Source organism: Crotalus tigris, unplaced genomic scaffold (assembly GCF_016545835.1).
Source record: "Crotalus tigris isolate CLP2741 ecotype Arizona unplaced genomic scaffold, ASM1654583v1 scf7180000021272.97247, whole genome shotgun sequence".
NCBI lineage: Eukaryota > Metazoa > Chordata > Lepidosauria > Squamata > Viperidae > Crotalus > Crotalus tigris.
In genome coordinates this window covers 27,133-46,706 of record NW_024098428.1, presented here as the reverse complement: position 1 = coordinate 46,706, position 19,574 = coordinate 27,133, and the positions used below count along the sequence as shown (strand labels likewise).

Here is a 19,574-nt window from a genome sequence, read left to right as displayed (position 1 = left end):
CTGGCTTGTAATAATGGAAACATTCCTTTTCTTCTATTATCACCTTAAGTGGACATTTCATCAGCATATAGGCACAGGGAATTTGAGACAGAAGCTGAAGAAGAAAAAGTTGTTTATGCAGCAATAGCAACATTTGATACATACTGCAGAAGATCCTTCCTATAGTTCTTTATTCAGCACAGAGTTAAATCTCAAATTTCACAGAAGACTACGGTAAAGAAGTTCTAGTTTGGCCCCAGATTTGGAAGAGTTATCTGCAATTGCAGACTGTTACAGTATTTGCTTGATTTTACTCCAACCTCTGCTCTCATCATAGAAGGAGGCTGTTATAAATCAGATTTTCAGGTGCTGTATATCCCATTTGTTGTCACATTGATTGGTAACTAATTGGGATGGTGGAAATCCAATAAACCTTGTTCAAAGGGGAATAAATAATTATGATTTTAATAATTAGAAGGGGAATTGGGAACGAGCATTGCCACAAAAGTGTGCAGATAGAGAAATGAATTTTGTTTGGCTCAGGACAATAATCCTAATCTGAGAATCAAGAAATCAATAATTCAGGGAAGTTTGATTGTTTTTTAGTCTATAAACCTATTCTTGGGATTCTAAAGATTAAAATGTGGAAAAACAGTTCAACATTCTTGAACTAGTCAGCAGGCCATTATAATTCCATCTTATTCTGTCTGATGTGGATAAAATCATCTTCCTCAATATAAAGTCAGATACTCCAGAATGGTTAACTCCAGATCATGATATATAGAACAATCTATTGGAGGCCTTTGTATCTTTCAAAATGTGGAAGACTATCAGTATTCATGATTACAAATAAGATCTAGTCGAAATTCCCTGGTGCATTAATCTGAAAAATGGCCTGTTAATGACTTCTTCATAATGTGATGACATTTGCTGTCATACGTTATTTAGTAGGGGGCCAAGAGATGGTGCTGTAGGAGTGCAATACCAAAAAAGGCTGAAGTTGAAGGGGTAAACAAAATCTGAGAAGCTGAGACCATGCTCAATGCTATGCAATGAGCAGATTTGAGTCTTTCAGTTAAATATGCACCTGAGACATTATCCATGGCATTCTCCAAAACCCATCTGATGGAGTATAAGTAAATTAATTACATTTATTTCCTGAAAAATCAGTTGCTTCAAGGATGAACATAAATCTGAAGCCAGAATGGGACAACTCACCATAGCCAACTCATTGTAGCCAACTGGCTCTGGCCAACTCACCATGGAACAAGTCAACATGGGCCAATTTAACAATTTAATATAATCATTTAAAATAAATAAAAAAAATATTTTAATTTTTGTCATTCCCATTTCATTTTGTCTTTCCCTTTGTATCCTTTTTTAAATGATTCTATTCCACCATTTCTTAGACATTAGTGTAACCAGTGCTTTTTTCCTAAAAAAAAAAAAAAACGTGCCAAATATCACACACGTAATACAACCTGCCTTGCCTACCCTACAAGGTTCCATCCAAAAAAGGTGCCGGAACTCTGTTCTGAGTGTTCTATGAGAAAAAAAGCCCTGAGTGTAACTCTTGTCCCTCAGTGAGTTGGCTGTGGTGAGTTGTCCTGCAGCGAATTATCATAGATCCATCTGAAGTTCTAATTCCAAAGGTGTAGATTGCAAAGTATGGATTTTTCTGTGTTGGCACTTCAAACCTCTTACCTGATTTCCTTCCAAATTCATGGGAAGAGAAATATGTCATTATTCACACACCTTGAATTTACCTTTGAAATATATGGGAGGAACAGGCAATCAATAACATCTATTCATCTAGGTGTCTGTCTCTACTGATTGGAGAGGATGCAATATCATGAGATCTCAACAGAAACCAATGTGCTGGGTTTGATTTACTTTTTTATTATTTGGAAGTGGGGAAAGATCCACTTCCAAGTAATATTTTCCCCATTGTTCCCTGGGTACATTTTTTTGAGGTTTCCTTAGAAGGTGGGTGGATTGGGATAAATAATATTTCTGTCATCCCTTATATCAGTAAGAAATCAGGTGATTTCAGGGACTTGAAGATAGAAAGAAGAAGTAATAGAGAATTGCCAAATGGGCCCTATCTTTTATTCAGAGTCTAGATGATGATATTTCACCTCTGGCTTAATTATACAAGGACTTAACTAAAATACTGTACTTAGACTAATATTATAAAGACAGGATGGCACAGCACTGAATTCTTCACAGCAGATCAATAGCAAATTTATATACCTCATGGCATTTAAAAATGAAACATGCTTTCCCTAGGAATGTATTCCTTTAGTCTGCCAAACCAACTGTGGGAAATCTAATGAAAGTAGATTAACTATCTATTGACTAGCAAAGAGAGAAAAAATGTTAGTGTACTGAAGAGCATATTGATTCAGTGACGTGATTTGTGCTCAAATCCAAATGACTTAAAACAGTTCTCACACATTCTGAAACAAGGATCACAGTATTACTTACCTTTCTAATTCAAATGTAGTTGACTCTCTCCCCCAGTGGTGGGATTCAAATATGGGAAAAACCGGTTCTTTGTGTGGATGCCGCTTCCGGAGATCTATTCCAAGCCTGGGCAACAAAAAATTAGCTACCAGTTCTGCCGAAATGATGCGAACTGGCTGAATCCCACCAGTGCCCTCCCCCAAAAAATCCAATGTTCCTGAATCTTTGAAATTTTGAGGTCTGTGGACAATTCTGGGAGTTGACCTTTAAAATCAAAAACTTTGAATTGCATTTAGAAGCTAGTAAGGACCAAAGCTAATAGGAAATCAGTGCAGAATCCCTTTGACACACCACCAGCTGAGTAATTGCATTCTAGTCCAATTGAAACTATTGAACGGTCTTTGAAGAAACCCATGTACAACACATTGAAGTAATCCAGGCAAGGGTGAAAAGGGCTTGGGTTACTCTGGCAAGTTCCTCTTACTCAAGATAGCATTGTAAAGATCTACTGTACTAGACAGATCTGGGAAAAGGTAGAAGGAAAGAAAAGAACATGACCAGCATCAAGGTGGCTAGAGTCAAGTAGTGTCAAAGTGTGTGTCACTGAGATACATGAAGGTCCATGTTATGGACAGATCAACATGAAAATGATCCAGTTATGATGTCAGTAGATGTTGATGCCACATGACAGTTGATAATCAATCCATATGAACTTATTCTCTATATAGGCCAAAAGAGTGCAGTATTCAAGAAAAAAAATCATTCAAAACAATATTGATGTTAGGATATATCATTACCTAGAGATAAGCATTCTGGAATATCTGACCTTCATTGAAGAAGATGGTTTCATTCACACAAGACACAATAAGAACAAATTAAAATTTCTCCACTGGCTAGTGAGAGAAGAAGTAGACTTAGGCAGAGATTATGCTAGTCTGAAACTGCAGGTTTCTCTTCCATAACTGGGACAAACTGGAAAATCTTCACTGCAGAGGAGCTATTTTGAGACCGCTGAACTTCAACTTTTTGCCAGAGAAAGAACTTTAGGAAGCATCTCCATCAATATCTTCAAATGCTATTGCTGAAAACGCATTTCTTTCTGTTTCTGTTTCTGTCCCAATCTCCCTGTGCCACGATGCAGATGAAATGTCCATTGAAGGTGACAATAGAAGAATTTAAGATGTTTAATCACTACAAGCCAGGAGATTACCTGATTACAGCAATAACATCTAAAATATTTTCTCGTCGTTCCCCATATATTTTCTCTAAGCCTCCAACCCACTACTTTGACCATGGATGGAAAATTGAAATGAAAAAAAGCAAAAATAGGATACGGATTAAATAAGTGGAAATTGAGATATGCTTTGGCTAGAAAGGATATTTTAAACTGATATTATTAGAAAAGTGTAACAAATGTTGATATACAATTGTATGCTTACTAACAATAATAAGAACTGTGTTTGCTTGATGTGGAAAAATGGTTATTGCCAGAAGAAGAGAGGATGTACTGGCAGGTGTAATAGTAGACTTAGCTGGAAGAAGCTTATATGTACCACAGAATGACTAATGGACTCAGTCATCACATTGTCTATATCTATATCTATGTCTATATCTATATCTATATATCTACATCTATATCTATAGATATAGATATATAGACAATGTGATGACTGAGTCCATTAGTAATTTCATATATATATGAAAATCATGAGAATAAAAGTTGTCATGATGTTTATGAAAAATTAAAATATCAAGTTGCCCATTAGGAGTATTTTTTTCCCTTCCCTTTTGAAACATGTTGGTTTCAGGATTTGAGATGATTAGAAGCAAATGATAAGAATCAACTGAAAGCACATTCAGGGAAAGCCAAGTGTGTAGGATTTCTTCAGCTGAATCACTGAATTGCTAGGATGGCAGCACACACTCACACACACACACACACACACACACACACACACACACACACTATATGTACAGTATATATATATGGAAATGGATATGGACATGGATAAAAAACAAGAATCCATTTTAATACTTCTCATAAGCACACCTTCATTGTCATATCAGGTGTCTACATGACTTTTCTTTTCAAATGATTCAGAGTTTTTGATGGAAGACAGTGTAAAATAATAATTTGTCCCAAATTATTTGTATGGAGGAAAAAAAATAAAAGTTGCCCCAATGTTCATGTTGATATTTTATCTATTCTTAATATATATAATGTTATCTGTCTCTGTGTTTCTCCTTATCTATCTATCTATCTATCTATCTATCTATCTATCTACCTACCTACCTACCTACCTATTTATTCTTACATTATCCAGCCAGAAGAGACCAATCAAATATATATTTGAAATTAACTATTTTTAAAAGTCAGAATATCATCCCCCACCCAAAAAATATAACACCAACATATATAGCAACAAAAACACACATCATTATTAGCCATAGTCATTAATTTAATCTAAAACAATGTTAGAACATCTCTGGTAACATCTCTGGCCTGGTTTCAGAAATTTTATTAATTTCATTGATGATACTTATGATTTAACATGAATTCAGATTGTGGCAATTGAAGGATATGGTTATTTCAAATAATTTTATTTTTTTAGCAACATTACAACTCAAATACTATAATACAAAATTCACGAGGAATGAAGAAAGATAAGCTACAACACATAAAACATGACTTCAAAGTATGTGATTTTATACTGAATGTAAACTATACAAAAATAAAGACCAACATCAGGAGACTTAATGATTTTTTATCATCAGATTTTCTTTGGTGTTCATGGCAGGCCTCAGAATAATAATGTAGCATTTGGGGATAAAGATGCAGATTAGTAAACCCAGGCTGGAGGCCAGGATGGAGAAGATCTGCACAGCTACCATGTATTTCCCTTTGGAGCTCAAGTAGGTGGGTACAAAGGAGATCCATACACTACAAAAAACCAACATGCTGAAGGTGATCAGTTTGGCTTCATTGAAACTCCCTGGCAGTTTTCGAGCCAGAAATGCCACCAAGAAACAAATGGCAGCTAGAAAACCCATGTAGCCAAGGGCAGTGTAGAACATGGCAACCGAGCCTTCATTGCACTGCAACAAGATGTGTCCTGGTTGGGAATGAAAGTCAGAATCTGGGAATGGGGGGAAAATTCCCAGCCATATCATACAGATGCCTACTTGAATACCAGAGCAGGATAAGACAATAGAGTTGGGCAGACTCTTCCCCAGCCATTTCCTCATGCTGCTGCCTGGCTTTGTGGCCAGAAAGGCCACCACCACCATTACCGTCTTGGCCAGAACAGAAGATACAGCAACTGAAAAAACAATACTGAAAATGATTTGTCGAAGGAAACAAGTCATTTTCATGGGGCGACCAATGAATAGAAGAGAGGTCAAGAAAGAAAGCAGCAGTGAAACCAGGAGGATGTAGGTGAGTTGACAGTTGTTGGCTTTGACTATGGGAGTTTCTCGGTATTTAATGAAGGTTCCCAGAATAAAGGCAGTGGTCAGGGACAAAGCAATGGCAAAGAAAGCCAGGATGAATCCCAACAATTCTTCATAAGATAAGAAGCTTATACTTTTGGGGACACACTGATCTCGCTTCTTATTGGAATGATGGTCATCTGGACACTTGTCACAGTGGGATGCATCTGAAAAAAAATTGTTAGCATGTATCTGTTTCTGCAGCTGTAGGAGCATGAAAACCACAACAAAAATCAATTACTTCATTTTCAAGGAATAATATAATATTTCTGCCCAGTGATATCCATATGACACAACATTTGTTAAAATAGTTGACATTCTTGTTTTAAAGGCTAAAGATAAATGTGATTATCAGCTTCTCCACTTGCCTAAAACCAAACAAGAAAATTACAACTCAATAGAAAGCAACAACCTTTCATTATTTATTTTAATGTTCACATCATCAAACAAAATTTAGTGATAGTGCCCAATCTTTGAAATGTTTGTGGATGCCTTCAAGAAATTTAATGTTTTTCTTGCTTCTTTATCAAATACCCCCCCCCCCAAAGCAAGAGAGAATATTGATTGTATACTGTTTTTTTTCTTTCTTTCTTTTTTCTTTTTGGAGCCACCTACTATACCTTCTTGCACAGAGAATGTTCCTTTCATACACAGAGAACAGTCATAGCAGCAAACTGGTGCCCCCTCTCTCACAAGCTTGACATAACCTGGGGAGCAACTTTCTGTACATCTTGAATAAGGCACTGTCTAAACATAAAAAGAAAGATTAGTCAGGGCAATATATGAATTAGAAGAGTTTACTGAAATCAACTGGTTTCCAGAAGCTCAGAAGCACACTGAGCAAAATCAGTCAAGGACTGGTGGCATGGGCTTTTATTAGTCTGCTTGCAAGCGGCAAATGAAAGATGATTGTCTTTCTCTATCAATCTCTATTGCAGATCCCAAAACAGACTCATTGCCTTATTCTTCTTTCCAAAGGAAAGTAGTTCCATTGCAAAAGGTTTTTCTCCTTAGGGCATTTATGAGAATGCTATAATTTATTTTTTTTACCAACTTTGCTTTCTCAGGAAACCTCCAAAATTTAGCTTTCTCTTCAGTCATTATTTTTCTCTTTTACAATTGATCATTGTATAATTTTATGTAAATGACTTTTTAGTTGCCCTCATTTCCCTCACCACATTCTTAATGACATCTTTCTCTTATACAATTCAGTGGGATAAGTTCTTCATATTCTGGATTTTTCCAAAGGTACTTTTTCAAAAGGCAACTGGTCTTTGTTTTCCCTTGAAGACATTTCGTCTTTCATCTCAGAAGCTTCTTCACTTCTGATTGAATGGTGGAGGATGAAAGGATTTATATTCCTTGCAGTCATCTGGTCATTAGCAGTCTTTCTGAGAGTTGTTAAGGCTACTTGGAGGGTCACCTGAATAGTGCAAATGGATGTGGAACCTTGGAACTGCTGAATCTATATCCTGTTTACAACATAGTCCTTCAGCAGTTCCAAATCCTTCCATCCTCCACAATTCAGTCAGTGGATCACCAAGAATCTCCATAGACATTTTGGATTTTCTCTTACTGAAAACAAGATGATTTGATATACTGTAAATTATGGCTTCCTATTCCATTTTAATAATATAGATTGAGGATTTTGCGCGCGCGATGGCGGCTACTTTGTAGCCGTCTCTCCTGGGTAAGTATAAGAACCGCTATGAACAGCAGACACCAGCTGTTCAGCGGTTCAAAATCCCCCTCCCGGGCAAAGGGGGGGGTAGAGAGTGTCTGAATAGTGGTAGAGCCTCTTTTGCACCCCCCAAGTTTTTTTGGGGGGGGTGAAAGAAGTGCTCCCACGGAGTTCAGACTTGTCTCTGCTTCCCAGCTGTTTTTGTCCTCAAGGACAAAACGAGCCGCTGCAAACACCTCCGTGCTTAAAGAGAACTGGTGAGTTTTTTTTTTTTTTATAAACGGACAGAGCTGAGTAGAGGATTTAGTTTTTGCTTTCTTTGATTTATTTGGATTTTAAGTTTTAAGACTTGTTTCTATTATTATTCTCTCTTTTTATTTTTCTTTCTTTGTTGAAAGGGAAAGTAAAATGGCGATCGGCAAATCTCTCGGTGTTTTTTTTTCTGAAGTTAGAATGCTGACCGGCAGGTTTTTTGGTGTTTCTCTTTCTTTCCTTTCCCTTTCCCTTTTTATTTTCTTATGATTGGAATGGTTGTTTTTGGTATCTCTAAGTATTTTTTTGGGAACGGACTTTTTCTATTTAATTATTTTTTTTTCTTCTCCCTTTTTTTTTTCTTTGAACTCCCTTCTTTTTATTGTAATGACCGTTTTTTGAAGGACTTTTTTCTGTTTAATTTTTGCAATTTTTAAGAAGGAGTAAAGCTTTTTTTTAATTCCTTTTCTCTTCCTTTTTTTTCCCTTTTTTCTTTTTATTATAATGACCTTCTTTGGAGGGAGTTATGATTTTTGAAGGAATTTTTATAATTTTTTAAGAAGGACTAAAGGTTTTTCTTTAAGATGGCTCCAAAGCGTCCAGGGATTTCTACAGCTTCTAAATCAACAGTTTCACCCTCTTCTGGGGGTCAGCTAATAACTATGAAGGATTTGCAAGACATGATGGGAGATGTTATAATTCAAATTAGGGCAGAAATGAAAAAGATTTTAGAGGAAAATAATAAGATCTTGAGACAAGATTTTGTTTTGGCTTTAGAAGGAGTTGCTTCTGTTCTTGAAAAGGTGAACTCCCATGTGGAAGAGGTAGCTGAAAAAGTGTACATAATGGAGGGGAAAATTGAAAGTATGGAAAAAGAAATGGAAAATGAGATTCTTATGCTTCAATATGGACAAATGGAATATGCCTTAAGAATTAGGGGCCTGGGAGAGTCTTTGCAAGGAGATCTGAAAGAGATGGTTGCAAAGGACTTTGCATTGATTTTGAATAAAGAAAAAGAGGGAATACTTAGTGAAATTGAAAAATTATTTAGGGTTAACTCTGTGGTGGCAGCACAGAAGAATCTGCCAAGAGATGTGGTAATTTACTTTGGTAAAAGATCTTTACGCAATGAAATTGTGCAAGCCTATTATAAGAAGAGATTTCAAATTGCTTCACAAGATGTTATAATTTTTAAGGAGATCCCATCTAAAATTTTAAGAAGAAGAAAGGAGTTTGCTTTTCTAGCAAATGAACTTAAAAAGAGAAAAATTCTATTCAGATGGGATGTTCCGACTGGAATGGTGGTGAACTACCTGGGGACATGTTATAGACTTAATACTGTTTCTCAAGCAAAAGATTTTTATACTTCGGTCCTGGGGGTATGTGCATCGCCATCTATTAAGTTTAAAGCTTTGGAAGAAAAGAATGTAGAATTACAGTTTGAAGAGCCTATATTTATGAAAACTGGCGAATCTTTGTGTGAGAGGCCTCAACAAGTCCAGGTTGAGGAGCAGAAGACAACTTGTGCAGCATACAATTCCAAAGAAAAGCAGCAACAGAAGAAGGTTAAGGAAGTTTCATATTCAGTGGTTTCTGAATCTCTGGGAGATGTTAGACCTACAAAGTCTTTGGAGCAATCTTCAAGGGTGGAATTGCTGCCTGAAATGGAAATTGGGAAATCTCAGTTTGAGGGGCATCAACAAGAGAGGAACAGGCAGAGGATAACTTGTATAACTTATAATTGTAAAGACCAACACAAGGAGGAATTTAAGGAACCCTTACCTGTATTGGCTTCGGAGTCGATGGGAGATTCAGGAATTTTGGCTTCAAGGGTGGAACTGCTGTCTGAAATGGAAGTTGGGAAGGCTCCAGAGTCGTTGAGAGATTCAGGAATTTTGGAGCAACAGAACAAGGTTAAGGAGGTTTCATATTCAGTGGTTTCTGAATCTCTGGGAGAAGCTAGATCTACAAAGCCTTTGGAGCAATCTTCAAGGGTGGAATTGCTGTCTGAAATGGAAATGGGGAAGGCCCCGGAGTCGTTGGGAGATTCAGGAATTTTGGAGCAGTCTTCTAAGGCAGAATTTGCAGCATTTCTCTTGAGTATGATACGAGGATCGATGACAATGGATAACTGAGACTGATAATAATGACACTAGTATAATTGAGATTGATAAGGATGGAGTTTCTTATGGATGGAATTTGTTATTGGTGAAGATTGAAATGTTTAATGTGTTTATTGTAGATAGACGTATAAGGGAATTTTAAAGTTTCAAGTTTTAAATTTGTGTTCTGGAGGGAGTTTATAAAGAATAATGATAATATTAGTAATTATTATTATTATTACTTATAAGATGAAATTTGATTAAATTTGCATAAGGGGATTTTAAAGTTTTAAGTTTTCAGTATTGTTTAAGTTTGTGTTTTGAAGGGAGTATAATTTGTTTATTCTTGCCAGGGGACCTTAATGTTTTAAGTTTTTTGTGTTTTGAAGGGAGTATAACCTGTTTAAGTTTTAAGTAATGTTTAAAATTGTCTTTTTAAATATTATTATTAATTTTTTTAAGAGAAAATAATTTGCTTAACTAAAAGTGTCTAGATTTGTTTAAGATTTATATGTTTTTTAAGTTTTTTTTTTGGATAGGAGAGAAGACTATGAAGATTGAAGGAAATATGTACTTATTTTTAGTTTTTAAAGAGTACTTAGTTTTAATGGTATAATAAAGGTTTTTTTTTCTTGTTTGTTTTAGGATAAAGAAAGAGGGAGAAATTAGACTTTATATTATAGGTATAGATATTCAAAGAAAGTAATGTTTAAATTTGTGTTTTTTGGAGGGAGTTTATATAGAATGATGATTGTATTTAGATTTGTTTAGGTTTTAAAAGTGTTTTAAGTTTTTTTTTTGTTTTGTTTTGTTTTCAATTAAGCCTGTACTCAGCTCTGGGAAGTCTAGGGGGAGGGATTGGGAGGTTGGGGGAGGGGGGGGGTGAGGTGGGGGGGGTATGGGAAGGGGATTTGTTTTTGTAAAATTTAAAAATTTTCAATAAATAAATAAAAAAATAATAATAATATAGATTGCAAATCCCATAATACAATTGATGGTACAGCAGGTTCCAATGTGTGATAGATTACTGAAAAACCTCTAAAATAAAATGTTATCTAATAAATTAATGAGGCTTATTTGGAAGTCATCACAATTGGCTTCAATAAGTATTATTTCTGAGCAGAAAAGATTGCACATATGGAGGTAAATAGAAGAAAAAAAACCAAGCAACATCAGCTACTTTGTTAAATAATGTTGGCCATTGAATGGCACTCTGATTGATGGAAATCTTGACTTCCGAGGAGTTTTCTCTTTCTACACTCCCAATTTTCACCCCTGCATCAGACTTTTCCCAAAATGATGTCCAGTGCATGATATCAAAATCACCAAGAGGAACTCCATTTTCATCAAAATAAATCCCATCTCTGGAAATATTGTGATGTTGGAAGTTTCTCAGGAACCTATGAAGCTGCAGAAAAAGAGAAAAAAAACATTACAATTTGAGCCTTTATTCAATGTTTTTCTGCTAATATTCTGGACTAGAAGTACTCTGAATAATTCAACCTCGTCAGAACACCTCTACAGTCTGAAAGAGATTGATTCAGCATTTCATGGGAAGCTTCTCTCATCATTCTCCAGGGCTCCACAGCTCTTTTTCAGACATTTATCTCACATTCATGAAAATGCGGTGCACGTGCTCACAGAGAGGGTTCTGAGTACCGCCTCTGGCACCCGTGCCATATGTTCACCACCACTGGTCTAGTCTAAGGAAAATAAGGACTCTGGGAAACATGATAGCACTATTCCACTATTTGAGGGGCTCCTAAAAAGATGAGGGGGTCAAACTATTTTCCAAAGCACCAATAGGCAAGACAAGAAACAATGGTGGAAATTAACCAAGGATAGATGCAACTTAGAACTAAGGAGAAATTTCCTAATGGAGAGAGCACTCAACCAATGAAATAACTTGCCTTCAGAAGTAATGGGTTCTGTATCACTGGAGCTTCAAAAAGAGACTGCACAACCATTTTTCTGAAATGTTATAGAGTCTCCTGCTCGAGTAAGGGGTTGGACTAGAAAATCTCTGAGATCCCTTCCAACTCTTTTATTCTATGTTTTATGTTCTCCATTTTATTGTTTCACCATCACAGCCCCACCTGCAGTAAGACCATTTGAGATATGTAATGGGAAAAGATGGAGAATATAATTTTACCATCAGTCCTGATCAAGATGAAGTTAGCAGAGCTTAACTCCGGGCTAGGAATGCAATACAAATTGCATAGTGATGTTATTTCTTTCAAAGACTAGCTATGGAAGCCTATGCATTAGTTCAGGAGATGTGTGGATGAACTTTTTTGGCCCTCAGAAGATGCTTTGAAAAGACATTGATTTATATCTTGTTGCTATGTTAGAAATCTTTAGTTAGCAATGTCCAATTTCAATCCAGAACAAACTTTCAAGCCTAACTCCTTAGCTTGGAAACTAGATCACTTTGTGATCACAAGAAAGCATTGAGGATTGCTGAAATATTCTGATGCTTATTTAATTTTGAAAATCACATTCTCAGCATAGAGCTATTTCTGTCACAAAAGCATCCTATACCAGTACAGTTTGTTTAACTTTGGAAGATTTTTCTCCATCATCTCGTTCTCAAACTCACTCTCAAATACTACAAACTGACAATTGTTCTTTGGAATATTCCACCCCTCTCTACATCTAATTTAATATTGAACAATTGGAAGGGGGAAATCAGTAGAACCTCAAAGAAGAAGACTTACCTGCCATGGCTGTACAATCTGGGATGATTCATAATATCCAACTTGCATTCTCCTCTTACTCTGTTGGGAGGAAGAGGCAGCACTGAGGACCCATGCCACATTTTGAATTACTTTGGAAACACCGGAGGGATCCTGAGAGAGGATTCTTGCAATCACATCATGGGGTGGGAATTCCCAGTTCTCTTTTTCTTTGCATTTTTTCCAAACCTTCTTAGATAACAAAGGACTTGAAATGGAACATTGGAATGCTTCCTTTCCATACACTGTGACCATAGATGTATAAGATTTAAAGTCATAATACTGAGTCCTTCCCTTTGTCTGGATGAGGAAGGAAAACAAAGCATATTTATTTTGGAGATCAACCAAGAGGTCAAAAAGAACTACACTTAAAGCTGTCAAAGTTGTTGCAATCCACACTCTTCCCACAATAAATTTCTTACTCTTATCAAGCTCTTGTATGACTGATATTAGTATCCCTGAGGCCTTAAAATCCAGTTGGCATACTATAATTTTTATTTGACTCTTGATAAGAGAAAGGAACATTTCCCATTTTTCTTGCATGAGGGTGTTTCTAGCACTTGTCTTCATATTTGCTTCTGGGATGGTTCCTGAGAGGGCAATGCAAATCCCACTTTTTAGAGCAAGAGCTTCCAAGCTTCTTTTGAATTTTTCTCCTTTGTCATTGTCCAGAGAAAGGAGGCCGATCCACGTCCAATGGAAATGCAGGAGCAGTTTAAAAATCGCAGAGTAGGGAGGTTTTTGGTTTGGGGTCATCCGATATGAAAAAGGAAAATGTTGATTTTGCTCAGCAATCTGGTTGATGACACTATAGTTGATCTAAGATAAAACAGAAGGTATTGGTAATTTGGGTCAGTTTTAATGATAAAAGTCACATGGTAAATCTAAGGGCCTTTCTCTATTGCTGAGAGAAGTTTCAAACAATAACTGCATGAATTTTACTGACTCCCTTGATGTTCTTTCTGTTGTCTTGTATGCTCCCTTTGAAACTAGGGAGCTCTGATTTATCTGTGGGTGGTGTTCATGGGTGGTCCTGATGGAGCACATCTCTCTTGTCAACCCTTACCCATGCAGTTTTGCCTGAGTGATGAAGTAAATGCAATGTGGCACTTTTGCTGTCAACAACGTACGCTCAAATGAGCCCTACATACTCTGTTTTTACCCACTTTGTAACTCTGTGGTCAGCCACCCACTCATGGAATATATTTTTAAACTGAGAAACATGTTAAAATTGTCATATAATATTATTGCTTATTTCATTGCTTCATATGTTGGACTTGAAATATTGTTTGTTATATCCCCCCTAGCAATTGTTTAATATTGCTATATTAGTTCTTTGTCTTCATTCATATAATTGTTTTCAAATATTTCTATGTGAACTCTTTAATTGATTAAATTTCTTTCAGACATATGGAATGCAGAAGTCTGTTTAATAACCTCACTTTGTTCCAAGCTCCAGTTCAAAATAGGAAAGAATATTATGACATACTTTCTTTTGTCTTGTACACTGGAGAAAGTATGTAAAAGTTGATTTCTGGAGGTGCCCTCAAGCTGACTTGACCCATTCATTTTTCTTTCATATCTTTCTTTCCCAATTTTTACTTCAGTCTCAAGATTATAATAATGAGGAATTCCTCACTGAAAGTTATTAAGAGTTGGAACATCCTGTGTCCTGGAGCTCCATCGCTGGATATTTTTGAGGAAATATTGGACAGCAATTTATTTGTAGTGGTCTGACCATTCTTGGCCCGTGCAGGGAATTGGACTTTTCTATTCTATGATTCTGTATACAAAACCAGCTCTTTTGTATTGGTCACTTTTCAGCTCTTCTAATATTTATTCTCTGACTCAATTTATTTCGAAAAATATATACAAGTGCTGCCTTTTATATATTTGTATATCTGAAGAATTTACAATATGGAATTAATTTCATTTCGCTTTATACCTGTGGGATTTTGTAGATGCTCAAGACATTAGAAACATGATCAAAGAGTTCAGAATCCACCTCTTCAAGGACTGCCAGCAGGTTCTTTTGTCTTCCACATCTGTAGTTTGGGATGTTCTCCTGCCCTGTGGACACCAGGTCCATCATGGCCTCATATGTCAGTCTTGCACTGAAAAAGTTCTGATAGATGTTGTAGCCCAGGGTGATGTTGGGTAAGAGCCTTGAATTCTGGTTGATTTCATGAACAGCCAACAAGAAGGGCAGAAGGTGGTAGAAGGTGTTCTCACTGCAACATAAGAAATTTCCAAAGGTCATCATCTTCAATTTGGATTTTTATAAAACCATGTCATATTTACTGTAGCTTTATAGCTATATAGTGGAAAGCCTTTGCAGGTGATAGATATCTTTGAAATTTCTATTAGAAGAACAGTCCCATTGATACCACTAGGAGCTTCTTGCCAAAAGAAATATCAGGGAGATATAGTAAGCTTCTTATGTCAGGATCAAAAGAATCCTACCAAAATTACGAGAACTGATTCTGCCTATAATTATCTCCAAATTATGACTTGGGGGGAAAATGAGGAAAATGATTCTTATACTTTAGTAACCAGATAAGGAAAACAATCACAGTAGTAAGAAGCCTTTGTACTTTCTTTTACTCAAAAAGAAAAGCTGGAGGTTTATTACTATTGTAACTGTTTCAATCTGTTTAGAATAACCTTTTGCAAAATCAAAGCATTTATTTTATTTACTTACCTATTTCCAGAGATAATATATCAGTTTGCAACAATCCATAAAATGTAATTAAAATCATGCCCTTACCCCAGGCACCATATTAGATATGCTTACAGCTCACAACCCCCATCCTAGCACAATGCTTAAGGGAAGATCTGTGTGTTCCCAGTCCTCCAGAATGCTAATGAGAGATGCTACCAAGTATACATGTATATGTTGTGTTCATATTATAGGATTTCTTCTTGTTATATCCCCCTGGAGATGACTAACAGCTGGATTCAAGTGCTAGATTAGCCAGTGGTATTTCCTATCTGAAGATGGATATCTCTTCATAAGCCTTCTTTAGATCTAGAGATTTGCTGCAGAATATTCATGACTTTAGAATTATTTCCCTATATTCTACAGTTAACTACAATTAATGTGATCCTCTGTGACTAAACATTAACATATAAAGTCTCTCCCCTCCTTGAATTTGGTTTTTAAAAGGTATGCATTTTATTTAAACCAAAAGGAACAGGGTAACCACAAAAGTAGCAAAAGTGTTAAAGGGTGGAAAGAAAGAGTGGAGAGGGTGGTAGGAATTACAGACTAAATGTAAGGACAGGGAAGAAATGGTAGGGAGAAAGTACAAGCGATCTCCCTCTGCTCTGAGGTATTCAATCACTTTATTGGGAGTTATTGCTTAACTATTGTTAATAAATAAATAAAATAAATATAAATAAATGGCTGAGTCTCCACAGTACCAAGGTAATCATTTTGAAAGCAGGTAGAACCCCATCCAGGTAAGAGTCATCCTGGGACAGTGTTGGCAATGACCAGTGTTGCCCGTTGTTGAGGTTAACACTAGTGGAAGAACTTAAAAGGAACTTTGCAAACTCAGGTTTTACAAATTAATCATGTTCCCTAGGAGCCTTTCCTCCAAAGCAAATTTTGAGAAGCAATAATGACTTGCCTTTCTCAAAGTGAGGAATAGGGGAAAGGAAATAATTGCTAGAAAAGACATTAAAATCAATCACCAGAATCCTGGACCTGCTGACAATTACCTTTTCAATTGGTGGGTTGGAGGCTCGGAGAATGAAAATTGGTACAGTCGAGATACGATCCCAGACATTATTCCAGTAATTAAATAGTCTCCTGGCTTGTAGTAATGGAACCATTCCTTTTCTTCTATTATCACCTTAAGTGGACATTTCATCAGCATATAGGCACAGGGAATTTGAGACAGAAGCTGAAGCAGAAAGACTTGTTTATGCAGCAACAGGAACATTTGACACATACTGCAGAAGATCCTTCCTATAGTTCTTTATTCAGCACAGAGTTAAATCTCAGAGTTCACAGAAGACCATAACTACAATGAAGAAGTTTCAGTTTGGCCCCAGATTTGGAAGAGTTATCTGCAAATTCAGACTGCTAGAGTATTTGCTTGATTTTACTCCAACCTCTGCACATTGATTGGTAACTAATTGGGGTGGTGGAAATCCCATAAACCTTGTTCAAAGAATAAATAATCATGATTTTAATAATTAGACGGGGAATTGGGAAATAGCTTTGCCACAAAAGTGTGCAGTTGAAAAAAAGAATGTTGTTCGGCTCAGGAGAATAATCCTAATCTGAGAGTCAAGAAAGCAACAATTCAGGGAAGTTTGATTGTTTTTAGTCTATAAACATATTCTTGGGATTCTAAAGATTAAAATGTTCAACGCTCTTGAACTAGTCAGCAGGCCATTATAATTCCTTCTTATTCTGTCTGTTCTGGATGAAATTATCTTCCTCAATGAAAGTCAGATACTCCAGAATGGTTAACTCCAGATGATGATATATTGGACAACCTATTGGAGGGCCCTGTTAAATGTCTTGTATCTTTCAAAATGTGGAAGACTATCAGTCTTCATGATTACAAATAAGATCTAGTCGAAATTCCCTGGTGCATTAATCTGAAAAATGGCCTGTTACTGACTTGTTCATAATGTGATGACATTTGCTGTCATACATTATTTAGTAGGGGGCCAAGAGATGGTGCTGTAGGAGTGCAATAGCAACAAAGGATGAAGTTGAAGGGGTAAACAAAATCTGAGAAGCTGAGACTATGGTCAATGCTATACGATGGGCAGATTTGTGTGTTTCTGCGAAATATGTACCTGAGACCTTTATCCATTGCATTCTCCAAAACCCATTTGATGTAGTATAAGTAAATTAATTACATATATTTCCTGGAAAATCAGTTGCTTCAAGGATGAAAGTTAGTCTGAAGCCAGAATGGGACAACTCACCATAGCCAACTCATTGTGGCCAACTGGCTCTGGCCACCTCAACATGGGACAAGTCGCCATGGGACAATTTTACAATGTAATATAATTATTTAAAATAAATAAAAATATATTTCAATTTTTGTCATTCCCATTTCATTCTTTCGCTCCTTTTATATCCCTTTTTAAATCATTCTATTCCACCATTTCTTAGACATTAGTGTAACTCTTGTCCTGCAGCGAGTTGGCCATGGTGAGTTGTCCTGCAGCGAATTGTCCCAGATTCATCTGAAGTTCTAATTCCAAAGGTGTAGATTCCAAAGTATGGAGTTTTCTGTGTTGGCACTCCAAACATCTTACCTGATTTCCTTCCAAATTCATGGGAGAAGAAATATGTAATTATTCACACACCTTGACTTTACCCTTGAAATATATGGGAGGAACAGGCAATCCAGTACAATAACATCTATTCATCTAGGTGTCTGTCTCTACTGATTGGAGAGGATGCAATATCATGAGATTTCAATAGAAACCAATGTGCTGGGTGTGATTTACTTTTTTATTATTTGGAAGTGGGGAAAAATCCACTTCCAAGTAATATTTTCTCCATTGTTCCCTGTGTACATTTTTTTGAGGTTTCCTTAGAAGGTGGGTGGATTGGGATAAATAATATTTCTGTCATCCCTTATATCAGTAAGAAATCAGGTGATTTCAGGGATTTGAAGACAGAAAGAAGAAGTAATAGAGAATTGACAAAGGGGACCTATCTTTTATTCATGGGTTATGATATTTCACCTCTGAAGTGATCATGCAATATTAGAATTCAACATTATAGAAGCACAAGCAATAGAACACAGTCAAACTAGAGTCTTGGACTTCAAGAGAGCTAATTTCAATAAACTTAGAGAGGGCTTGGGAAGGATTCCATGGATGAGAATCCTCAAGGGGAAAACAACTCAAGAAGCTTGGGAAATTTTGAAAAATGAGATAATAAAAGCACAGTCTAGCACAATACCAACAAAGAGGAAAAACAACAGCTCCCAAAAGAAACCAGCATGGCTGCATAAAGAACTCTCTGACAAATTGAAAGATAAAAAGGACAAGTATAGAAAGTGGAAAGAGGGGAACATAACTAAGTCAGAATATCAGCAAATAGCCCGAGCCTGCAAAGATGAAGTGAAGAAAGCCAAGGCTCAAAATGAGCTAAGGCTTGCGACCAAAGTCAAAAACAACAAAAAAAGCTTCTTTCAACATGTAAAAAACAAGAAAAATGTGAAGGAAATGATTGGTCCATTAGTGGGTGGAAGCGGCAAGAAGGTGACAAGCAACAGGGAGAAAGCAGAACTATTTAACTCATTTTTTGCATCTGTCTTTACACAAGGGGAAAAAACAGACCAACCTATCAAAAATAGTGCCATAAAAAACAAAACAGAAACACAAATTAAGATAGGCAAGAAAATGGTTAGTGAGCACCTGTCCAGCCTAGATGAGTTCAAATCGCCAGGACCAGATAGATTACATCCCAGAGTTCTCAAGGAACTGGCAGATGTGATATCGGAGCCACTGAACTATATTTTTCAAAGATCCTGGAACACAGGGGAACTACCAGAGGACTGGAAAAGAGCTGATGTAGTTCCCATCCTCAAAAAAGGAAAAAAAATGGATCCAGGAAATTACAGACCTATCAGCCTGACCTCAATACCTGGGAAGATCCTGGAAAAGATAATCAAACAACGAATCAACGAACACCTAGAGGCAAACAAAGTCATTACTAAAAGCCAACATGGGTTTGTCAAAAATAGATCATGCCAGACAAATCTTATTGCATTCTTTGACCAAGTGACAAAATTAGTGGATCAGAGGAATGCTGTGGACATAATTTACTTGGACTTCAGTAAGGCATTTGATAAAGTAGATCACAACCTACTACTTGACAAGATAGAA

General features: G+C 36.5%; 1 protein-coding gene across 1 annotated transcript; it reads right to left on the bottom strand.

Moving 5' to 3' along the window:
• Positions 1–5,199: 5,199 nt before the first annotated feature.
• LOC120320262 (vomeronasal type-2 receptor 26-like) lies at positions 5,200–14,964 on the bottom strand. The gene is made up of 5 exons (XM_039369839.1): positions 14,650–14,964; positions 12,687–13,523; positions 11,228–11,377; positions 6,550–6,681; positions 5,200–6,138 (listed from the first exon to the last, which is right to left on the bottom strand). The coding sequence occupies exons 1-5, from the start codon at positions 14,962–14,964 to the stop codon at positions 5,200–5,202; spliced, it is 2,373 nt and encodes a 790-aa protein (XP_039225773.1).
• Between the last annotated feature and the right edge of the window lie 4,610 nt (positions 14,965–19,574).

Excerpts from the sequence above, each read along its gene's own strand:
- LOC120320262 (XM_039369839.1), bottom strand. The coding sequence starts at position 14,964 with ATGACCTTTGGAAATTTCTTATGTTGCAGTGAGAACACCTTCTACCAC. Across the intron at positions 13,524-14,649 it reads GCATCTACAAAATCCCACAG|ATCAACTATAGTGTCATCAA; the intron begins GTATAAAGCGAA and ends GTTTTATCTTAG. Across the intron at positions 6,139-6,549 it reads TCTCTGTGCAAGAAGGTATA|CTGCAGAAACAGATACATGC; the intron begins GTAGGTGGCTCC and ends ATGCTCCTACAG.